Source organism: Artemia sp. Qi Xiang Cuo, chromosome 7 (genome assembly GCF_049724085.1).
Source record: "Artemia sp. Qi Xiang Cuo chromosome 7, ASM4972408v1, whole genome shotgun sequence".
NCBI lineage: Eukaryota > Metazoa > Arthropoda > Branchiopoda > Anostraca > Artemiidae > Artemia > Artemia sp. Qi Xiang Cuo.
Genome location: NC_142800.1, coordinates 63,337,281 through 63,362,952, shown reverse-complemented (window position 1 = coordinate 63,362,952; position 25,672 = coordinate 63,337,281). Strand labels below are relative to the sequence as shown.

The 25,672-nt window shown below is 33.7% G+C and overlaps 1 protein-coding gene across 8 annotated transcripts in view; it reads left to right on the top strand.

The window, feature by feature from the left end:
• LOC148950561 (protein turtle homolog B-like) overlaps positions 1-25,672 on the top strand; it is a 380,785-nt gene that overhangs the window by 237,047 nt on the left and 118,066 nt on the right. For all 8 annotated transcript variants that reach the window (XM_089092492.1, XM_089092489.1, XM_089092493.1 and 5 more), the window contains exon 6: positions 22,357-22,548. In XM_089092492.1, the coding sequence (XP_088948618.1) occupies positions 22,357-22,548 (192 nt within the window). The remainder of the gene's footprint in view (positions 1-22,356; positions 22,549-25,672) is intronic.

Here is a 25,672-nt window from a genome sequence, read left to right as displayed (position 1 = left end):
AAAACTACTGATTTAACAAAAATATTTCTCTTTTATTGAATACCAAGTTAAGAAAAATCACACGGAAAGAGGCAACTGAGTCTCTCAAACCCCGTAAAGCTCTTTTAAAAGATACAAAAACTACTTATTTAACACAAAAATTTCGTTTTTAATGACCATCAAGTAAAGAAAAATCACACGGAATTAGGCAACTGAGTCTCTCAAACCCCTTAAAGCTCTTTTAAAAGATACAACAAATGACCACCAAGTTTCGTTTTTAATGACCGCCAAGTAAAGTAAAACCACATGGACTCCGGCAACAGAGTATCTCAATGTCCGTAAATCTCTTTTAAAAGATACAAAAACTACTGATTTAACACAAAAATTTCGTTTTTAATGACTATCATGTAAAGAAAAATCACACGGAATTAGGCAACTGAGTCTCTCAAACCCTGTAAAGCTCTTTTAAAAGATACAACAAATGACCACCAAGTTTCGTTTTTAATGACCACCAAGTAAAGAAAAATCACAAGGAATCCGGCAACTGAGTCTCTCAATCCCCCTAAAGCTCTTTTAAAAGATACAAAAACTACTTATTTAACACAAAAATTTCGTTTTTAATGACCACAAAGTAAAGAAAAACCACACGTAATTAGGCAACTGAGTCTCTCAAACCCTGTAAAGCTCTTTTAAAAGATACAACAAATAACCACCAAGTAAAGGAAAACCACACGGAATCAGTCAACTGAGTCTCTCAAACCACTGAAAGATCTTTTAAAATATAAAAAAAACTACTGATTTAACACAAAAATTTCGTTTTTAATGACCATCAAGTAAAGGAAAACCACACGGAATTAGGCAACTGAGTCTCTCAAACCCCTTAAAGCTCTTTCAAAAGATACAAAAACTACTTATTTTAACACAAAATACAAGCAAGCAAATAACATGGGAATTCCTATACACGCAAGCAAATAACTGAGTTATTTTTACGTCACAATTTTTCAACTTAAAATCATTCTAATTATAGCATCCCATTCCTCATTCTTTAATTACCCGTGAGGCATTCTTAACCATCGCAATACCTTTACGCAAATATCTTTTCGCAAAAAAATCGCAAATCTCGTAAACTAAAGACGTAATTACCATTTTCAAAAACATGAGTCCTTCTATTAACGAACCCATGAAACGAAATCAGTCTGAAAGCATCACACAATCTCGCTCCTAGCTCCAAAAATAGAATACATGTAGCGTTAGTAGTAATAGGTTTACAAACCTATTAGCCAATTTTAAAAAAAAAAACCTACTAATCAACTTACAAATGAATGATCACGGATTTAACCTAAAAAAAAAACTTGTATATAAGGAACTAGAAATTCAGTTAATTGTGTTAGAAAAACTTGAACCAAAACAGATTATACCCAACCTGTTTGGTACGGGGGCGTCGTAGAATAACATGATATTTCCTATATGTCTGTTAGAATAACATGGTATTTGCTATATGTCTGTTAGAATAACATGGTATTTGCTATATGTCTGGGAGAATCCAGAAGGCGCATTCTACTTGTTTCTACGTTCTCTGGAGCACTCGGTCCGGGTTTTTATAATGGGTGAGATAGTGAAAGATCATACTGCCTATAATTTATGTACTGTGACCTGGGAGTAAATCAGACCTCTTTAGAAAATTTTCATCTCAAAATTATACAATTCTACAAATCAACCCCTTGGTGTGTTTACTTTAGAGTTGACTTTAAGGCTGCATATGGAGGTCTTTTTCATTAGAAACTAAGTTCCTAGATTTCCTAATTTTTTTAGATGTATATGGTTGTGTAATTTTCCACTTAATTAATTTAAATAATTAGATTTCTTTTTCAGTGTCCTTGGTATATCAATTGTGTTTGTTGTAATTTTTTAATTTATCTTGAACCGAGAACCCAATTTTATGACAAATTGTTTTAGACAGTACAGGTTGAGACTATAGAACTCCAACAGACTATAATTGTGAATTAATTTGTTTCACGGCCAACATATCTCCATCAATTGTATATTTTGATATTTTTTTATTAGATTATTTGTATTCATGGGAATTTCTTTGTTATTTGTTTGAAGATTTTAATTCCAAAGTTCTGTCTTAGCTCATTTTGCCACTATGTATCTTAGTCAAGATTATGAGTTTTAGTAGAAATATCCCTTTGTATCCTTAGCGGCTTTGAAGATGAATGACTTTCATGAGAGTCATTTCGTGGCAATGATTATATATTAGAGAATCAGTGATGGTTGTTTTGAAGACTGGACGCTTTATGCATTTATGTATGAAATTTGCTCCCTTGATAGATCACAAGAAAGGAGTACTTTGAGGTTTATTGCTTGATTTTGTTTTCAGCTAGGGAACCATATTTTGTAGGATTTCTGTCAATAGGTCGGGCCAAAGAGTCTAGACAACTTACAAGAGTGAAAACTGGCGTAAGTGTAAAACAAAAAAATCACCAACGTCCTCAAGTGTTTGGTGTTTCTTGGCATTTCTGTTGAAGCTTCGTAATTGTGTTTTTTTTTCTTTTTTTACAAACTGAGATTAGACATTTATTACTGCATTAATTTTTTAATTACACTAATTTTGCTTTACCATTACACTGAAAAAATTCCAAGGAACACCAAATGCTATATGATACTGGTTTATTGGCGACACGTGTGCCAGTTTTAACCATTGTAAGTTAACTATACTCTTTATACATGGCGGCCACTCCGTAGGATTATTCCAAAATCTTTAAATTTCAACCCTTAGTTTGGGATTTTGGGATAAGTAGAGCCTTCATAGCCTTGGAGAGTTTTCTGACGAAGCAACTGGGGGTCTAAATAAAGAATATCTATGAAGGGTGTCTGTTAGTTTCTGACCTAGCATTTTTCTGATTTCTATAGACATTATTTGTTCTTTTTTCAGGAATGTAAATGATCAATTGTTCAAATCTTTTGACCTTTTTTTTATTATCAGTATAATAGCGGATATGCCGATGGATAGTGAGAACCTCTCGTGTATAACAATCACCATTTCTTTAAATATTCTTGTGGATACATTCTGCAAGATGTACTGTTTGCCCAAGTACTGCTACGATGCGAACAAAATCAGTTCTTCATTACCGGGATTGAGCCAAAAGATCCAAAGGTTTTGCAGCAGTTTGCTAATTTTTGTTTACCAATGAATTTAAAGATATTTGAAATTGCAGATTCTGATTGATAATTTTGGTGTTCGGGGAAATTAATAACGCATTGATATCATTGAAAATGTTGGAATTGATGAAAGTATCGAAAGTATTGATACATGATATAAATATTAATACTACTGAAATTTTACGCATGAAGGAAATTTTAGTAAGGAAATTCTACTTCCTTATATAAATGGTACTGGAGGGATTATTTCTTGCTAAAAACTGAGATGCTGGAAAAAAATAAGTCAATAATATAGATGGGAGGAAACTCAGATCTTTGTTGACATACGGATTCTTGTGCTCCTCTCACCTAGAACCGAAAAGCAAAACGCAACAAAAAACAACTGTTACTGTAAAATTTATGTGGTTACTCTAACTGAAGAAAAAAGCATCCCCACACCCTGGAGTTACACCTAAAAACCTAGTGGAATTAACAAATTTATTTAATTAACGCTCCTAGGGTTGGTGGTGCCCCGGGCAAAATTAATTGCAGCGCCCCCCTTCAGTTCAAAATATCAACAAAACTAGTATAATCAAAGTGAAATATATTATCAAAGTAGGCAACCGCCTAGCCGAAGTGCCCCCCCCCCGCCCCGGTGCCTGGGCAGCTTTCCTCCGCCCCCTCCTTTGAACAACTCTGTCAAGGCGTACAGAGAGCTTCTTATGAAAAGAGTGAAACTATTACGTCATCAATTTTAAATGCTGGATTTCCAAGGTTGTTAGAATTGACAAGCTGCCATCTCGTTTTTAAACGCCTGGATGAGACGTTGAATGCCTGTATTGTCTTTAATCGAGCAAGCTGCTTTTTCCAACTTTGGACCCTAAGGCGCACTGCCCCAGGCACCGAAGACCCGATTTAGTCAGAGCCATTATAATGGCCACCGCTGATTTTTCCCTTTCTTGAAAAGTTCGAGAAAATAAACAAATCTTGGTGACAAAATTAATACATAATTGTCCTTACCAGTTGTAATCAGAAACGGATGACACCAGTTACAGAAATCCAAAATGCTTTTAATTTTTTCAAATTCAACTTTTATTTTCTACCCCAGAGCTAAAAGATAGGCTTCGATATTCGTGTAAACTACAAAATATTTAACGTATTGTAATTAGTTGCTGTTTGATATCTCAAAGACACCTACGGCACCACCTCCAGACAGTGTTTTTGATTGTTTCCCAAAGCGTAGTCAAACAGTTCCTGGTAACAAACTGTAAGTAAGGAGCGACCCGGCTCAAAAGTAACCGAAACTTTTAAAAAAAGGAATTTTAATACCAATAGATATATCAAAAGTATTGTGATGTGTAAGTTATTATGCTGGTTCCAAACATATAAGTTTCATTAAGTTTAGTCTTACCCATCAAAAGCTAAGAGCCTGAGAAAATTTGTCTTAATTTCGGTCATATAAACTTATATATTTGAAAATTTGTCTTATAAAGGTCATAGAATTTTAATGAAAATCACACCATCAGATTCAGCGTATCAAAGAATCCTATTGTAGAGGTTCCAAGCTCCTATATACAAAATGTGAAATGTTGTAACTTTGACCAAAAAATTGGAGGGCAACTAAGCCCCCTCCCACGCCACTCTTTTCCTAAAATCGTCAAATTAAAATTTTGAAATGGCTATTTTGTTCAGCTTGGTCGAAAAGTTAAGTAACTAGATGTCTGAAAATAGCATAACCCCCTCATAGTCCGTGGGGATATATCTTTTAATTGTAAAATTTGTCCAGGTTTTTTATACACTATTTATTGTTGGGAAATATGAATGCCTTTTTAGCACGGGGAGAAATTTTCATGGAGAGGGAAGTTTCCAGGGGGTGAACTCTTCAGGGATAATTTTACACTGGGGAAATTTGCCAAAATTCCTATACAAGATTTCTTTATATGTCTTGTTTTCTCTTTACCGATTAAATTTTACATGTGGAGATATTAAGGGTAATTGCCCGAGGTAAGTTTTTGCCAGGATTGAATTCTCCAGAGGATAATTCCATGGGGAGTGGGATTTTTCCGTGGAAGCGGAGCCAGACATCTTGGCGGTTTTTTTTTGTTCTTTTTTAACGATCGGAAATTAAATTTAAAAAACAAGTTTTTTCAGCTGAAAGTAAGGAACAACATTAAAACTTAAAACGAACAGAAATTATTAAGTATATTAGGGGGTTTCCCCCTCCTTAACACATTGCTCTTTATGCTAAAGTTTGAATTCTCCAAATCTTTCAGAGCGACTGCTGAAGCACAAGGTTTGTTTAATTAGAACAATAAGAATTTTTTTTTAGTGCTAAGAGACTTTAGCGTAAAGAGCGAGGTGTTAAGGAAGGGGTAATCCCCTAATACGTAATAATTTCTGTTCGTTTTAAGTTTTAATGTTGCTCCTTACTTTCAGTTGAAAAGTCTTGTTTTTTTTTTAAATTTAATTACCTACTGAGAAGTCCCTGTGAAATGAGTATTTTATTTTTTTACATTTAGTATTCTTGAAATAGGATTTTTGCCTGTTTATACCCAAATATGGCTTTATAACTTCTGGGTTTATTCAAAAGCCTCTACATTTTTGAAACCACTAGAGAAAGAGTATTAAAATTCCAATCCGTCACTCCCATTACTAGAGTTGTAAGCCAACAGAATGTCCAAAGGGATTCCCAAAGGAGGGATTTCTCATGCCAGAATTAGGAAAACTTACTAGTCTTGACAAGGTCTCGTTCATTCACAGCAGATCCCTCTTGAATTGCCTTGAAAAGTCAGTTGAGTAGCTATGTGTCATCACCACCATTATTTGGGAGGGAGTTAGGGGAGCCCCCCCCCCCCGATAGAAAATCTGCGGTTTTGGCTATAAGTAAAATTTGAATCCATAGGATTTAAGAATATATTATAGATATGAATAGATAAACCTTTTTACTCTGTCACTCTCCTTACTAGATTTGTCAGCTGACAGAAAGTCAGAAAAGATTTCCTAGGAATTCTTCATCAAGGAATAGGAAAAAAGACTTACCTATCTTGAAAAGCCCACATTGATTCCTAGGTGACTAGATTTAAAGTAATATTTATTCTAAAGATTGCTCAGAAGTCAGTTGAGTCGTTATGTTCCAAAATCATGAAAAAGAAAACGGTTATAAACATAGGTGCACACATGGCCAACAATTAGGAAGGGCTGGAGGATTTTTCGTAGAGAAAGGGGCGTTACATATAAAAAACACTATTTTCAAAGATTTCTTTGCCAAGAAAAGGACGGGGGAAAACGAAAAAGAGAAAAAAAAAATAAAAAGATGGAGAAAACAAAACGCTGGATTTATAGCAGGAGAAAGCACCTTGCCACAAGACAAGGAATAAACAGCTGTTCAAATACCGTCATCAAGGCTTTTTTCTTTGATCATTTATTTCAGTCTTTTGTAGTTTATTTCCTAGATAAATCACATACGCATGAGAAGGAAACCTTTCTCTTAGATTATACTTATTAGAAACTTGAAGGATAATTTATCTGATTGAATATATAGATCTCTTATTTTTAATAGCTGAGACTGGAAGTCTATAATAGATAAGTCTTCTAGTGAACCCATGTTTCTGGATGATATGATGGTAAATTGTGACAATATAAATGAATTTTTGCCTGTTCTTCCAAAAATTGGCTACCAATTTATGAAACGAAGAAATAACAAATAAAACGTCAGGGTTGCGTTAGCCGCTGCAACCTAGTAAAGGACGAACTCTTGCCCATAGTAACCGAAAATTTAAAAACACCTTTTGAAAAAAAAAAATGTCAAGCGAAGAAGAACCGCCATTTGAAGCCGATTCAAGAATCATTATTATTTCAGTTATTGATAAAAGTTTATTGCAAAAACAAATTTATGGGAATATCGAAAAATAATCTAAAACCTCATAAAAATGGCATCAAATCGAATTAAATACCATCTGAATCTCCATAGCCAAACGCCCAATATAGTAGAATTATAGTCCCCCATCTTGAGCAAAAAGGAAAATCAGTTTTCGGCATGGGAAGCACTGACATGTCTCCCTTTTAATTATCCTTCTAGTTTGTGTTGCCGCTAGTGGGGCATTGAAACGTCAAATTTAAGGGCTCGTTTAAAAGTAAACTTCTATTTGTAAGTTACAAGAGATATCTACAATAAAAACAGTTAGTTTGCGTATGCAAAAGCTGTGTAAAATTAAGGTGTAGTTCGTCAAAATCTTCGATTTGTCGGTAGTGGGGAAAGAGGGCTGGAAGCTTTCTGTTCTTTTTACACAGTGTTGCCAAATGGTGATGATTTCTGTCAAGTTGACATAACATAAAGTATTTTACCAGATCAAATATCCAGATTTCTATTTTATTGAGGGAGAAAAACATATATTTTAAAATGAAGTCATATAAGGATGTATTGCATCATATACAAAAAAGAAAAGAACACAATTGGTGCAAGAACAGATACAAGAAAAAAAAAACACAACTGAAGGTTTGATAATTGAATCAGTAATTTTAAGAAGTGACAAAAAGAAAAAATTGGTATTCAGCTTCTAAGATTTAGAATTTAGAATTACAGGGCCTTTATCCCCCCCCCCAAAAAAAAAATGTTCTATAATTTCTTATATTTTCTATGTAATTCGTCTATTAGTTGTAACCTTGCCAAATTCAGATTTCCAATGACAATTGGACTGTCGAAAACGACGCTTCAAATGGAGCCCTGAAGAGGAGAATTTACCTTCTTTTTTTTCAAATCCAGCAATGGCAAGCGAAATTGTCGGTTAAAACGTCCTTTAGAATTGCTTGCGAGGAAATGAAGCATACATAGTGATTTTTCTTTGCTAGGTCAGGGGAAAAAAGGCAGTTCTTGTGTTTGGGTTAGCGAGGTCAGCAAGCTAAAACTTCGATTTTCTACGCTTGAAAGCAATGCTCGCATTTCGCGGGAATCTTACTAACTTGAAAGCGAATCCATACTGACAGTGAGAATAGAAAAGAGCTAGCACCATCTTACTGTACCTTTTCCATGGCACGCTTTTCAAAGATTGCGATGCAAGAAATGCATTTTTTTTTTTTTTTTTTTTTTGTCATCAAGACACAGAGGATTTGCAGAGGAACACATTTTAATTTCAAAATAAAAGAAAAGCAAAGTAAAATTGAAAATTAAATATTTAAAGATAGTTCCAAGTACAGTTATTTCTTCCAATTTCTTATTCCCCGCTTTCAAGTTTTTATTCAAGTTTATACCCACATCACAGGTAAAATTACTCTGTGGATTGTCCAAGCAATTTTTACCCTTCGGGATGTATTTTCCCACATGCTTTGAAATATATCCCCGCTTGTGGATCTGTATTTTCTTTAAAAAAAATTCCCAAAATCTACTGAATTCCGAAAAATCTACTGTTTGTCCGCAAATCATACTGCATCCGATGTGCTACGATAGTTCCCACGCAATGGAACTATTGAACTACACATTGACAATGATCGAAACAAGAAAGGTGTCCAGCCAGTGGAATGCTGGAATGGGGGTTCTTCATTTGAACTAATGACGTCAAGTTAAAGTCAAGACGTCAAGAATGTCAAGTGAAATAAATCTACCCAGGGGGGTACCAGCTGAAATTCAGTTTCTTCAAAAATCTTTACAAAACTAAGATAAGCCTGCATAATTCAAGCATCCACAGAAACTGATCAGTTTTCTTTAGTATATATTTTATTTTATGGTACTATATGGCTCATTTTTCAGTTTTCATTGTCATTTTCACTGGATTTGGAAAAATTAGCTTTAACGTTGTCCCCTCCTCCAAGGATTTTGACGACATTACACCACTGAATCTATCTGGTTATATATTTTTCCGAAACAAACATTAATCCATTTTGAATTTTTAAAAGGCTCGGTAAAATTCTAGTTTAGGGGCTTTTTGCTATCTTGGAAAGGGGTTGAGTTACGTGAATGAAGCTCTTGGAAATGTATACAGAGCCTTGATAATATCCTGGGAAGATATATTGAAGCACCCACCTTCACTCCTTCTCCCTCTAGAGGACACTGACCTTTGGTAACCCTTATCAATTTTTGTGTTGTAGAAGTGAAACCTTTAAAATTAGATCTTCTGCTTAAGTGAGACACAAGAAAATTTTTTGAGCCTCATATATCATCCCGATTTATAAGGTTTTAAAGATATGTAAGTATATTTCTTAAATTTAGGGAGAAACCCTTAATATGTTTTCTAAATTCTATTGAAATAACAGAAATAGTGTTTTCTTAAATTAAAACCATTGAAAAAGAGATTAAAAACTCAAAATTAAGATTTTTTTTGTTAGTATTCAGATAGGCGACCTGTCATACATGACCTATAATCATGCAATGTTCTAAGACCTAGAAATACGGAAAACAAAGACACATTAGCTTGGCAATACCTTCACGGGGTATATTTTTGGCCCTGTATTCAATGTGGAAAGTTTTATTCACCTAACTCAACTATTCTTAAAAATAGTAAAAAGTCCTATAATTTCACCAAAAGTTTCGAATGATATTTCCCAAGAAATGAGACTACGGAGAAAGAGTACCCAAAGAGGAAGGGACGGTGCAAAAACGCACCGTTTTTCGCAAAACACAGCATATGGGAATGTAGGGTGCTTAAAAAATTATTCCTTTTCCTTTGATTTTAATCGTCAACCCATTTTTCCAAATAAGGTTCAGACATGATGGCGAATAGTTTAGTTATTCTGATATCCTGTTTTTCAGTTCCCTATCTAGTCATTTAAGGATTCCAGATATTCCAGAAATTGTTCCAGTTGTGTTTCATTTTTCTTACAATCAATTGCATTCATAATCTATTTAAAAGTATACCTTCCAAACATTTTGAAAAAGTGTAATGTCTCCCCCTATTTCCTTATACTACAAGACTATTCAATGCAATAAGCTTACTATTTTCTTTCAGTATTTGTCCTATACTTTCTAAGATGGCTTATTTATTCACCCGTTCAAGAAAGCAGCTTTGGGGCTTATAAATAAACAAGAAAAACAGACAGCCTGGAAAACTGTTAATTGAACAACGATGAATGGAAAGACAGAAAAAAAATATGAGCATAAACTGTAATATAGGTAGAAAACCATTAACTCCGAAAGTAAGGCAGTTTCTTAAAAAGAATGGGAGGATAAAAATGTATTAGAAAATTATCGTCTATCGTATTTTATTAGAAAATGATTTTGAATTAATTTTTTTTTCAAAATTGACAAAGTCCCAAATAGCCTATTTTTTCCTTGATGAAGAAACTGTGTAAAGTGCAACTGTTTCGGCGAAGACATTCACAAAGGCGCTGAAGTTAAGCAAGGAAAATAATGATGCATCGGAAAAAGGGAAAAAACTGAAAAGAAATCTTGGAGGAAAATAATGATATAAAGAAGAAAAAAATAATAAAATTGAAGCGAACAACTGCAGAAACTGAAAATGAATACCTTGGTTTTATGCATGGAACTGGTGCCATAATTAGAAAAATAACGGAACATATGCACTAAAAAATACAAAGATAAAAAAAAACAATTTTATCTCGAAATGTGCTAACAAGTAAATATAATATATATATATATATATATATATATATATATATATATATATATATATATATATATATATATATATATATATATATATATATATATATATATATATATATATATATATATATATATATATATATATATATATATATATATATATATATATATATATATATATATATATATATATATATACATATACATACATATATATATATATATATATATATATATATATATATATATATATATATATATATATATATATATATATATATATATATATATATATATATATATATATATATATATATATATATATATATATATATATATATATATATATATATATATATATATATATATATATATATATATATATATATATATATATATATATATATATATATATATATATAAACAAAATCGCGAAGAAAGGAAACGAGGACAATTAACAGCCAGTGAAAAAATTGAAAAATTATGCAAATATTTCGGTCAAGACCTCCGCTTGACCGTCCTCAGTGCAGAATAAAACTGATAAAAAATTAAAAACCAAACCTTAAAATAAAAACACAAAACTAAAATTGGACGACCCTTTCTCAGTATCGGCGAAAGGGTGAAAGGGTAAGTAACTTTACCCTTTCACCCTTTCACCGTTACTAGGAAAGGGTCGTCCAATTTTAGTTTGGTGTTTTTATTTTAAGGTTTGGTTTTTAAATTTTTATCAGTTTTATTCTGCACTGAGGACGGTCAAGCGGAGGTCTTGACCGAAATATTTGCATAATTTTTCAATTTTTTCACTGGCTGTTAATTGTCCTCGTTTCCTTTCTTCGCGATTTTTTGTTTATCATGATTAGCCAAATTATATATATATATATATATATATATATATATATATATATATATATATATATATATATATATATATATATATATATATATATATATATATATATATAAAATGAACTCACGAATAAGCATAAGCGGGGATTGCTGGAAAATATAGTTCTTATAGGATGCATCTACCTGTCCCAGCTTTGTACAGGGAAGCTTATGAATACAAAATTTCATCTTACGCTCAAAATCTTTCCACGATAAAAGGGCAGCTTATGAATAGATTGTTATGGTGGAGGAGCATGCGTAGCTGTGTTGGCCTCAGGCGGCTTAGTGCTGCTGATAAAACGATATAAGAAATATTCAAAAATAACAACGACAAAAAATCACTCCCTCCTCCCCCAAATAAAAAAAATCACTTGCAACCGCCCCTGGTGCACTGCTCTATAGTACTGTACACACTTTGTCGTGACGCCATCTGTTTTTTTTTTTACTTAAAAAGGTATTGAAACTTTGATTATTTTTTTAAATGAGTTGCGTCCAAATTTTGAACGGTGACTGGTTCAAAAGGATCAGTGAAACTGCAGAATCTTTAAGCTTTTTAGATAAAGGGCTGGAACTTTGCTTAATAGGTTCTCAGACACATTAAACTTGATGGTGGGGTTTTCATCAAGATCAAGCTTTAAAGGCTCTTTCCCCTCTTTGGGGGGGTTGCTTTCTCTTTTTTCCTAAATTATGCAAATTTTCTTGCGCTAATTACTTCTGATGTGTTGTTTTACACAACGAATTTTATACGAGTATATTTGAGATCATCATAAGAAGCTGATTTTTCGAATGTACAAATTATGTTGAATCATAATATCTACGGTTTTAATTACATTTTACAAAGGTTACTGTTTGCTTACTGTTCATTACCAAAAAAAGGCTTGACTCATGACGATGAGAAACTCGTTCTTTAAGTTCATTAGTTAATCAATCATCTGATCTAAGTTCAAATTTAACCAATCGAAGAAAAGGAGGAAAAAAAATATTCCTGAATGCTCATAGTCATTGGCACTTTTCCAGTTTCTCCATTACCCCTTATTGAATTCTCTAGTTTAATGCCATGTAATAATTTCGTACCACGACAAATGACGCGAAAGATCAAATGCGAAACACTATTTGAGCCATTTGGAAATCTTCCAAAAGCTTGAAAGACTGTTGAGAATTAGGGGCTACGGACTTGGCCTCTTTGTACAAGGTGTGGGAATTAATGTTGAAATGAAGACATGATTAAAAATATAGGTGTGAGAATTCCACAAGATTTGTATACCTCCAACACATAGGGAGAAACTCCAACACTCTGAATTTGGGGACATGTTGGTCGATATTTCAACTTCTTTACCGCCACCGGTTGTACGTCTTGGAGCGCCATGTGTTTCGCAGAGTATAACGACGCGTGGCACAGCAACCGCAACGATTCGCAGAGTTCTGACACGCTCGGCGCGGGCCATCTGGTGTAGTTTCTAAAAGTCGATGGCTCTTAGCGTTCATTAAATAATGTGTTATACATCCTAACACTTCCTCTCCCTAATCCTCCTAACACCTTCCAACATAGATGGGCGCCAGTCTTTGCAAAGCTCGCTAAAGTAAAAATATAAATCTTATATCGAACTTTTACTTCGACAAAAGAGAGAAACGAAAAGTGAATTCAAGTGACTAATAGTATATGTTGAGTCTACAATTATGACTCAACAATTATGACTCAACAGTCTACAATTATGAAAAAAGGTCAGTTTACCCATGGATGCAATTTATTGACAAAATTTAAACTTTTTGCTCTTAACAACTTTAAGCATGACCCAGGTGTAATTTTTAGTTGATTGTAAATAAGATTCGGAATTCCTTAGAATTCAGTTGATTTCTAATACAATTAATTAGAATTCACTCTAAATAAACTGTTCAACCCTAAAGTAAAACACTCTAAAAAAAAGAATTCAACCCTAAAATAAATTCTTTGAATGCGAACATTTGTATGAATGAAATAAATCTGGTTTTTGCTGATTCAAAGTATGCAAAATTCATGAAGTGTTTACTTACTAATCAAAAATTTACTAGCATGAAAAGGATTTTGCTGCTAAAAAAGGAGGGGCGATATCCCGGAGATGAAATTACACCGTAAAGTATAACATGTGATTCTGCCGTTTTTACAAAGGAATAGTCGTAACAAACAAATTGAGATATAATCTATTCGACGACAATCTTTTAGTTATATTAAATAAAAAAAGTAAGTTTTTTTAGCTGAAAATAAGGAGTGACATTAAGACTTAAAACGAACAGAAATTATTCCGTATATGAAAGGGACCGCCCCCTCCTCAATACCTCGCTCTTTACGCTAAAGTTTGAATCTGTCACACAACTTAATTTTTTAAAACAATAAAAAACTTTAGCGTAAAGAGCGGGGTATTGAGGAGGAGGCAAAATTTAAACTTTATCGTAAACAGCGAGATGTTGGAGAGGGGGCAACCCCCCTCATATACGTAATAATTTCTGTTCGTTTTAAGTTTTGATGTTGCTCCTTACTTTCAGTTGAAAAAGCTTTTTTTTAATTTCTGATCGTTTTTTGAATAACGCCAGGATACCTGGCTCCGCCTCCACGGAAAAATCCCTCTCCCCATAGAAATATCCTCTGGCCAATTCAATCCTGGCGAAAATTTACCAAGCTACAGTTTTTCAGCACTAAAAAAAAGTTACTCATCGTTCTAATTAAACGCCGTTGTGTTTCAAGAGTCGTTTTTCAAGAATTGGGACAAAATTTAAACAGTAGCGTAAAGAGCGAAGGATTGAAGAGGGGAAAACCCCCCTCATATACATAATAATTTCAGTTCGTTTTAAGTTTTAATGTTGTTCCTTACTTTCAGTTTCAAAAACTTTTTTTTTTAATTTCTGATTGTTTCTTAAATAGCGCTTGCATACCTGGCTCCACCTCCACAGAAAGAGTGGCGTGGGAGGGGGCCTAGTTGGCCTCTAATTTCTTGGTCAGTTAAAAAGGGCACTATACCTTTTCATTTCCGTTAGAATGAGCCCTCTCTCGACGTTCTAGGTCTACTTGGTCGATACTATCACCCTTGGGAAAAAAGCAAATAAACTCGCATCCGTGATTTTTCTTCTGGCAAAATGAAAAAATTCCACATTTTTACAGATATGAGGTTGAAACCTATGCAGTAGGGTTCTTTGATGTGCTGAATCTGATGGTGTGATTTTTTTTAAAATTATATGACTTCAAGGGGTCTTCCCCCCTTTTCTCGAAAATCAGACAAATTTTCTCAGGCTCGTAACTTTTGATGGGTAAAACTAAACTTAATGAAACTTATATATTTCGAATAAGAATAGCAAACCAATTCTTTTGATATATCTATTGGTATCAAAATTTCGTTTTTAGAGTTTTGATTACTATTGAGCCAGGTCACTCCTTACTTACAGTTCGTTACCACGAACTGTTTGATTACCCATTGAAATCCAAACAGAGATCACTGAAATATTGATCGTTTTTTCTGTGTCACTAAAAGTATTGAATTCACAAAACATTACAGTTTCATGAAATGTAATTAAACAAATAAAAAAGGTTTTTCAGCTAAAGTAAGGAGCAAACTTAAAACTTAAAACAAATGTTTCTCGGTATATAAGGGGGACTGCCCCTTCTCAACACCTTGCTCATTAAACAAAAGTATTTTAGTGCTTTGTAAATTCTTTTTTTTTCTACTTGCAAATTTTCTTTAAAAATTTGGAAAAGTGCCAAAATTCACAGAAAAGAGTGAGGAGCTAAGGAAGAGACAGCCCCCTTCATACAAAGAATAATCCGTTCAAATAGGTTTCAAATCTGTTACTTGCTTTCAGTTGATAAGCTCTTTTTTTTAATTAATTTCTTGTTATATTCCAAGTCATACCCAGGCCTCACCAAAACATAATTTGAGGGACCGGTCCCTTAAATCCCTGGTTGATGACTTATCATATGTGTAGATCAATAATTGTACATTGATTACTACCGTCCTACGTTTAAATTTACAATTTAAACTTTGGATAAAATTTGAATTTACTTAAAAATTGGCGATGAATAGTAATTTTGGTGAAGAGTCCTTGCTAATATTACTATTAAAGAATTTTGGTTGGATCAAAAGGTGTATTATTGTTTGTATGGATGGAAATTCTGTGAGACTTTTGAACCTCTACATAACTGAAGCCATCACAACCTCTACATAACTGAAGCCATCACAACCTCTGGAATAGGATTTTCTTGTCGATAAATACATTACATACATTTGTTGAAATACATTGAAGTACTTCTGTACTTCATATAAATAGAAAAAGAAAAATACCACCATTTAAAATTGCTGAAAACTAAGCTCATAGTAGTATTTGTCACCCCAAAGAAATTTTTTGGCGGGCTGTGATGACCTGCCTTGCCTTTTCCACCTCTGTGCTGGTAGATATGGGAATGTAACATTTAAGCTGTATACAGAAACATTTTAATTAATTCCTACTTCCCCCCTACCTCTTTCGACATTTATCTGAAACCGTATAAAAAGTAAGCAGTGTGTCCGTTAAAATGTACTTTTGTAGGAGTCTACCCTACCCCCATCTAAACAATGACTCACCCCCCCCTCATTATAGCCGATACGCAATTACAGATCACCAAACTTAGCCTAATTTCATTATAAATAAAGCGAATCAACATGGTTGAATCCAGTACTGCCACCGTGTGGCATTACGTCTTTTGTAGCTGGGAAGCCTAAAATATAGTTATTTATACTTTTAAATCCATTAGCTTCTCAGGATTTTAAATTGATTGCAAATTCGTCCTCTTCGGGCTAAAACCGTAGTTGGGCGTCCTATACCACCTAAACTGTCACCCAACCGCCACTGATATTTTGGCGTCTAGCCCCCCCCCCGGGAAAATTTTCTGCTGCCGCCTTTCTTAAAACTTTAGCATGAAGAGTTAGGTATTGAGGAGGGGGCACAACCCCTTCATATACGGAATAATTTCTTTTCGTTTTGGGTTTTAATGTTACTCCTTACTTTCAGTTGAAAATCATGTTTTTTTATATTTATTTAATGGAGTAACAGGGTCAAAAGGCTAACCAGCATATATTACGAGACATCCAGCCAATCAGTTTCATTAATTGGGGATCTTGCTTCCCCAAGATTTTTTACCCCTCTTATATTTCAAAAATACCCTTCCCCGGAATTTCCTTAAAAAAAAAATAGTTATTTTTGTACTTAAATTGAAAAAAAAAAAAAAATTGCCCCTCTCCAGGAGTCTTAAAAATATATTTTACCCCCCCCCCCTAATTTACCCCCCCCTAATTGATGCCACTGAAAACAGTTTATAATTTCCAACAGCCTCTGGGTTAAACCTCCCATTTTCAAATCTTGAGGAGTTGCTGGGTCGTGCGTTTCGTATCTAGACACGTATTGAGCAAACATAAAATAAATGATTGTTTCGAACAATCAACTTCAAAGCCCCATTTGATTGAGTTTCCTTGTTTGAAACTTCATCCAGTTATGTGGAGTACTAAATTTTTAGGCACCGGTTCTTAAGGGGGAGGCTTTTCATGCCAAATTGGGCCAAAATGAAACAGATCCGAAAATTGTGAGATGCCCTTTCGGTTGAACATATTAAAAGCTTTTTAAGGGTCTAATAATTTCCACCAATATACTCATGAAAGCACCGAAGAACTGAATGAAGGGATTTCCCCCTCATACTCAGGGTAAAACTTGTTCGTATAAGTCTTGATGTCAACGTTTGCTCTCACACGAGAATAGTGTTCTAGGGGAAAGTGGGTTAGATCATGGAAGCTAAAAAGTACAGTTTATATAATTATATATACTGTGCTAAAAGTAAATGACCCAACTCACCCCTTCATTTTCGCAGAGGGGCCGACTATGAAGTATTCTGAATTGAAATTTTTCTTGTTGTACGGGATTTATCCCGTGTCACAGTTTTATAGGGATTTACAGTTTTCTCGCTAATGAACCAGACCCTAACAAAACGGAGCGATGTCTCTAGTTTAGATTAAAATTTAGTACCAATTTCACCTGCTTATACTACTTTAATGTTAGGAAATATTTTGAACTAGCCCCACCTTTTGATTCGATGTCCTAAGGAGGTCTCCTTTTAACATCCTCAAAATATCCACGAATCATTTATCTCTAATCCCGTAATAATCCTAATTTGTAGTACATGAAGAATTCTTATATTGACAGTTGAGCATATATATTTTATGTCAGATTGCAGATGTTTCATTAAAGGGACAGTGGCTTTGATTCACTAAAATTTAGTGGGGGGGGGGGGGGTAAATGTATTTTTCAATATCTAGAGGGGACAAATTTGTCTTTTTTCAATATTTTCAGTAAAAATACTAAAAGATATTTTCAATGAAAATGCCTCCAAAATAGATATTTGTTTAAATATAGGGGGGGGGGGGAATCTAGGAAGCACATACCCCTCGACTCCCACTTCCAATTGATGTCACTGTACAAGAAATGTTATCTTCTTCACAAATCTAATTATTTAATAGCCTAGGACAGTCTTATGTCATTTAAGAGTGAATATTGAATTCAAATCTTATTTGTTTATTAATTTATTGGCCATACTTCTTATTTTAACATAATATTAGATTCCATTTTTGAGACCAAAGACATTCTCTATGTCATTTAAGGACTTTCCTCATCAATTAAACCTATCCCAGACTGAGGTTAAACTAATTCGGGAGTTTATATGGAATAAAGCCCCAGTTAAACGAGGAATGTATTTGGTGAAACCGGGAGTATTTCTAACTCTGCTTACCAGCTTGGTCTAATCTTGTCTCATCCCGCTGTCTGTCTTTCTGGAAATCTCCAAAGTTTGTCTCTTGTTCTTGTATTACGGGTCAATAGGAACTGAAAACGCCGGCTTTTGCGGTTGGATGGATTGATGTAAAATTTGATTGAGTCCTTAACATCCTTTTCTCCAGATAAGTGTCTTCGGGGAATTAGGTCTGAGGGGGATGGAATGAAATCAGAAGCGTGCCTCCACAAACAAATAGGCTAATGATTACTTTATGAAAAGCCATTGATTGTTAGACAAGTAAAATTGGGAAGAAATTCATTGAAACCTTCAAAAGCTTTTGAAGACCAACAATTACATCAGTCTAACTAAACGATTCAAAGATGGAAGCACGTGGAGTAAAGCTTAAAAGGATGGACAGGGTTGCCACTTGAGGTCAGAATTTCAGGGACTTCTGATCTTAGACCCGCTTCGCTTACGTTCTCTAATAAATTCAAACAGCTGAGCATTGTAAATTATACGAAATTAATACATAGTAGCAAGATCTAGTTTTGGTAAAACGAAGTTTTATTATAGAAACCAAACGATGTATTAAATTCACGAACTAAAGCTCATTTTGGTCTCAATGCTACCTGCTTCACTTAAGTTTTTCTAAAGAAAAATCAAACAGCTGGGCATCGTGAATTTGACAAAATAAACAGTTGTTGCATCAAGTTAGTTGTTTATATAATTTCCTAAACATTTATGCAATACATGCAAAATGAACTAATGAATTTTTAGGCGTGCCATCTTCAAGCTTTCCATTGGAAGGGTTTCACATCTTTATAGAGAGGATTTAACCTATAAGATCGGCTCACCTGGCGAAATGTATTTAAGCAAAAAGCATTTATTATAGGCGATGATAGGGTGAGGGATCTACAAGCTGAGTGAGGGACAGTCCCCCTTATATATAAATGAATCTTAATTATATTGTAAATACGTTCAAATGCTACATTAGCTAAATAAGACGTAAAAAATATAGAACAAATCCTTCGTATTTTTCTTATAGTAGAAAGCCCCCGTGTGTCACTTTAAGGTACTTTAAAACCGGTTAAAAATTTTGCTCATCCATGTTTTTTCGGTAAAAATAGATTTCCATATGAAAGCTTAATTTTTCCTTCAAAATTCAGTTTAATTTCTCTGTTTCATTTTTTGAAGATGGCTCTATCACTCCTTTTTTATGTTTGTCTTTTTGATTTGTATTGCCCAATTTATTCGCTTCTATTTTTTTCTTATTTTTGTACTAAGGAAAGCTGTTATGAAGACATTAGACACGTCTATTGATGAATAAATGAAACCTAAAAAGAAATTTGAAAAAAGGGGGAAAGACCCCCAAAAAGCTATAGAACCTTAATGAAAATCACACCATCATATTCAGCGTATCAGAGAACCCTACTGTAGAGGTTTCAAGCTCCTATCTACAGAAATATGGAATTTTGCATTTTTTGCCAGAAAAAAGATCACGGATGCGTGTTTATTTGTTTTTTTGTTTTTTTTTTTTATTTCCCAGGGGTGATCGTATCGATCTAGTAGTCCTAGAATATCGTAAGAGGGCTCATTTGACGGAAATTAAAAGTTCTATGCCGTTTTCAAGTGACCAAAACAATGGAGGGCAACTTGGCCCCCTCCCACGCTCATTTTTTCCCAAAGTCATCCAACCAAAATTTTGAGGTAGCCATTTTGTTTAGCATAGTCGAAAATCTAATAAATATGTCTTTAAGGATGACTTAATCCCCCACAGTTCCCGAGGGAAGGGCTGGAAGTTATGAACTTTTCCCATTGTTTACATATAGTATTGGTTAATGGGAAGTATAAAGACGTTTCAGGAGGAATTTTTTTCTAATGGGGGGGATTTCGGAGGAGGGGGTTACGGGGGAGGATCCTTCTATGGAGGATGTTTCCTTGTTGTAAGGGACATTTCTATGAAGGGGGCGCCGGATTTCCCAGCATTATTTAAAAAGATCAGAAATTAAATAAAAAATCTAGTTTTTTTTCAACTGAAAGTAAGGAGCAACATTAAAACTTAAAACAAACAGAAATTATTACGTATATGAGGGGGTTCGCCCCCTAGTCAATACCTCACTCTTTTTGCTAAAGTTTTTTTTTTAGTTGTTTCAAAAGAGCTATCTATTCTAATTAACCGGCCTTTGTGATTCAGGGGTTTGTGATTTGAACAAAATTCGAACTTTAGCGTAAAGAGCAAGGTATCAACTAGGGGGCAAACTCCCTAATATACGTAATAAAACACACGAATATAGAAGTTCGTTACGTAAGTTAATTCGTAAGTTACGTCAGAACAAAATTTCGAGAAAGCCATTTAGCCAAAAAAGTATAATTTAATATGCAAATTTCGTTTTAATTATTCATTTTCGGTGAACCAAAATCAAAGCTGCATTAATTCAAAAACATTCAGAAATTAAATAAAAAAAACTAGTTTTTTTTTCCGAAATTAAGGAGCGACATTAAAACTTAAAACGAACAGAAATTATTCCGTATATGAAAGGGGCTGTCCCCTCCTCAATACCTCGCTCTTTACACTAAAGTTTTTTACAGTTTTAAAAAATAAAGTTGTGTGACAGATTCAAACTTTAGCGTAAAGAGCGAGGTATTGAGGAGGGGACAGCCCCTTTCATATACGGAACAATTTCTGTTGGTTTTAAGTTTTAATGTCGCTCCTTACTTTCAGTTACAAAGAGCTTGTTTTTTTAATTTAAAAATATCTCAAGAATGACATGGCTCTTTAAGTTGTATTTGCTTGAAACTACGGACTCTCATTTTATTCTTTTTTAAACTGTGAATAATACGCTTTCTGTAAAGCCTTGGTCATACGCAACTGTAAAGAGGGAGATGACAGGACCACTTCATATATTGGATAATTTTTGTTTGTTCTAAGTTCGAACTCCTTACTTTCATTACAAAAAGATCTTTTTTTCTTTTATTTGATTTGGAAAAAAAACATGAAGACAGAACGCGAAGTAAGTCGTTTGATTAATATTTTCCAGAATTTTCATTTTCATAAAACAATTTATAAGCCAAGAAGGATGTGTCCCCTTCTCCCTCCACTTAATGGTCATAAATTCTGTCCCTGCTTGCGAAATAAATAATTCACTGTTCAAATCGGAAAAGTAATGACTAAAAGTAAGGAACTATTATTTTTTTCTTTTCAAAATATTATGTCGCTTACTCTCTGCTACTAATCGCTCTTATTCCTATATTTCAAAAACGTTATTCGCTTTTAAGAAAAAAAACTATTATATTTTTGTACACCTACCAATTTCTTCTCCAAATAATCTCTGTCCTGCCTCTGTTTAAAAATGAAACCTCATAACGGCAAAAATAACCGAAATTTAATTTGGTTATTTCATAAATGTCCCCTATTTAATAAATACCCTTGTCTTGATCCAGTGTTTTTTTTTTTTTTTTTGTATATGTATGTGTTTTTTTCATGTGCTTTTATAATAGTGTCTTACTTTGTTTTGCTGGCCCTTAACAAGCTGAGCTCCTTGGGCTCGTAAAAACTTTACGTTTGTAATTTTTTTTTTTAGTATTAATAAATTGATTGATTGATTGATTAAGAAATTCAGGGATTTTTTTTTTTTTCCCCACAAGTACCAATGTGATGCTAATATGTAGCAATCAAAATCGACTTTAATATTGTTAAAAGGGCAAAAATGATGAAGATCTTTCAGAGACATTGGTGGCACATAAGGCGTCGAATCGCCGCTTCAGTTGCTGTGTCTTTTTCACATAGACATGTTCTAACCTTGTTGCCCAACTTTGCCGCAATGGGGATCGATCTATGTGCCCTGTACTGCCTAGCCAATCTACTAATCTACCAATCTACTGGCGTACTTCCTAACGCCAATCTACTGTGCTACCACACGGTTTCATATTATTAGAGAGGTAAGTGAATGTCTCAACTTTTAGATTTTTGCTTCAATTTTCCGTTTGCGTTACGTTATTCAAAAACATTATAATTAAAAATAGAAATTTATTCCAGGTTCTCCAATGCCAGAAGTTATGTGGTATAGACAGGGTGAGCCTGTTCATCCTTCACCATCTATTGGAGTGGTTAATGATGGCACTGAACTGCGTCTAGCATTTATTCGACAAGAAGACATTGACGATTATACTTGTGTTGCAAGGAATAGTAAAGGAAGAGTAACACACACTACCAAGATAGTAATTGCTGGTATGTAGACAGTGTTCCTTTCCCTATTTATTTATTTAATTGAAAACCCACCTACAAAAACTTGAAAAGGACGGAGCATAAGCTGAAAAAAGAGAAACGAACATGACATATCATGACGTAGTACGAGAAAAATTGCCAATGAAAATCAGATAAGAGCGCCAAAATATAAATAAATCAAAGACAAATTAAGAATAAACAAAATTAAAAAGAAGAAAAATCAAGAACAAAATAAGAAGCAAAATCAAACGAAGCAAAAGCAAATATACGCATATAGCATCAACATGTTCATACATACTTAAACCAAAAAATAACTCCCCGCAATAAAAAACACAATAGACTCAAATCACTTGATTGTTTCAATTAAATAAATTCTTATATATTTGAAAACCCGTCATAATCACTGCTTTAGTACTCCCCCCCCCCCATTTCATTTCGACGAAGTTCAACTTTGCAGTTATGCTTTTCAATTCGTATAGCAACTGAGATTTCAGGGTTTGCTACTTTGAGTTTAGCAACAATTTGTGAGTTGCTGTACCATGGAGCCACGTGGAGTAGATATTTAGCAAATCGGAAAAACAAGGATGTGATTTTATGCTGATCAGTTTTTGTTAGCAGTTTCCAAAAGGGAGTTGCGTATAGTATGTGAGGAAGTACTGTGACATTATAAAGGCTAGCAAGAAGCATCCGGCAGAACCGAAGTTTGCCTAAAACAATAGAAGCATAAGCTGTTGAAGTTCGACGTTTGAGCTGACCAATGAAAAGCGTACAGGTGTGGCGGATTGAGGAGCCTATGGGGAGGCCAAGACAAATAAGCTGGTCAACAGGTTGGACCAAACTATTCCTAAGAGCTACAGATAGAATTAAATTAACCATTTTCCAATTAAAAAGAATGACCTCAAATTTAGCAGAATTGAATTGTAATCCAATTTGATGATATTCAGCTTGAAGAATTTTCAAAATTTTGAATTCATATAAGGGTTTTCAAAAAGTGTGATTGCAGAGCTCAAAGTAGAGGTTTTGGTCTCGTACTGCCTTCCATTTATCCGGTTTAGCACATATAGAAATTTAACCCCTCTTTCTACTTAGGGTCATTTGGTCATAAGCTCAAACACTTCGAAATATTTATTCGGTGATGGATCTATTTTAAGAATTCTAAATTCAATTGTCATCTTATTTTTCAACGTAGTTTTTTAATATATACCTTGTAATAAATTAATTTTCTGAAAAAAAACTATTTTACTCCCCATAATTTTAACCAGATTCTTTTTTGATCGTTTTTTCTTCCGAAACCTTTTTGTATGTTAATTACCGATTATCCATGTATTTTACTAAATATGTTTTACCCTCTTAATTGCTAAGTTTCATTAATCTTTTAATACAATTTATAGAATTTTAATTTATTATAATATTCAGGTTATTGGATAAACAAAAAAAAAAAAAATATTATATATTCATCGACAAGCCGTATGAGCAATGTACCGCGGCCAGCCTATTAAAAGCATATGTACTGCGAACAGGGTGAAACATATCAAAGATATGTCTGCTGCAAAGCCTATAATGTTTTTTTTTTTTTGTAATGAAATTATTTTAGAAATTGAAGTGAGAATTTCCTCGTTTGTTTAAATGTTTCTTTCTTTTAAAAGTTAGTATATTCATAGTATAGTCATTAGTCATAATATAGTTATTATACTCATAGCATAGTCATAGTATTGTCATTTTCTTTTTTAGTCATTCACGCTCATCCATATTGATTATGTTTATTTGAACTCTTTTTTTTTAGGAAAAAAAAGAAGAAAAAGGGTATAACTAGTCTAAAAGAAAGACCTGAATCATTTTGATATTATTAAGTCCTTTCCTTACTGGAATATTCTTTTCGTTCCTAAGCTGCCATAATATTCAGCAGAAAGTGTTGGATTTGAAAGCAAGAAAGTCATTTTTAACAGACTAAGCGAACATGTCACACCCAGATTCAGGAAAAGGTCCTTGAAAAAAAAGTGGAAAGAAATACCGTGGGGAATCCATAAGAAATAATAGTTGTAACAATAAAAAGGCAAGAAATTAATTTCTCATATATTTCAGTAAGAGAGAGAGAATGGAAGGAGGGGAGAGAGGGAAAGAGAGAAAAGTGAGAGAGAGAAAGAAAAAAGTGAGAGGGAGAGAGAGAGAGAGAGAGAGTGAATGGAAGCGAAAAAAAAATTAAATTAATAAAACTTCGACGTGGTTACGCATCCCTTTAAAATGGACAAATTCTCAACCAGTTGTATTCTGCTAGCTTTAAATTGTTAAAGTTGAACCGATTCATCTATCTTTCATATAAGGAGTACACTGTTAAATAACTTAAAATTCTCCTTTGAATTTGTCTATGAGCATTGATAGTGAGGGTACAGGGATAGAGTCAAATGTATAACTCTTCTTTTTGGAAAGAGCTGTGTGCCGAAATACATCAATTTCATGAACATTGCGGGGATCTGTGGATATAATCGAGAAAAAGAAATGACGTTTTGGGGTCGGTTTACATGGGCCCGTTAATATCTCCCATGAACATTCTTATTTTGAATATTAAAATGTACTGCAGGGTCTGTAGTCATGCTGATTGAGTCACAAAATACTTTATAGGATTGATACCCTTTCAGGCCTCGCATGGCTTAGTTCTTCTGCAAAATCCTGAGTCATGTTGAACTGGGTCTATAGAAAATCAGCTCAAATAGACCTTCCCGACCTGACAAAACCTCTCTGACACCATCTTTTAAGTTTTAAAAAACACCTCCTATTTTTGAATCTTTATGTCGCTGTGAGACAAAACTTGTTCTGATCTAAACAAGGTAGCTTAGTAAGAACAGTTCAAATTGCTTCAATAGAAGAAGGCCGGACAAAGGAGATCTCAGTTGTTTTCGTTAGTTTTAAGAATTGTTAATTTACACCAAGCAAAATGAAGTTAAAATCATTTCTAAAAAATTTCTTGACGCTTAACTACAAGCATCAGAATAAAAGATGCCTGAATCGATGGACTTGGACTTTATTATGAAACAAAATATTTGTCATTGTAGGACATTTAAGTCCTATCTTGTTTCTATGTTGTTGCAGTTTTACAAGGGAAATGTCCTTCAAGGGAAAATAATAAAGG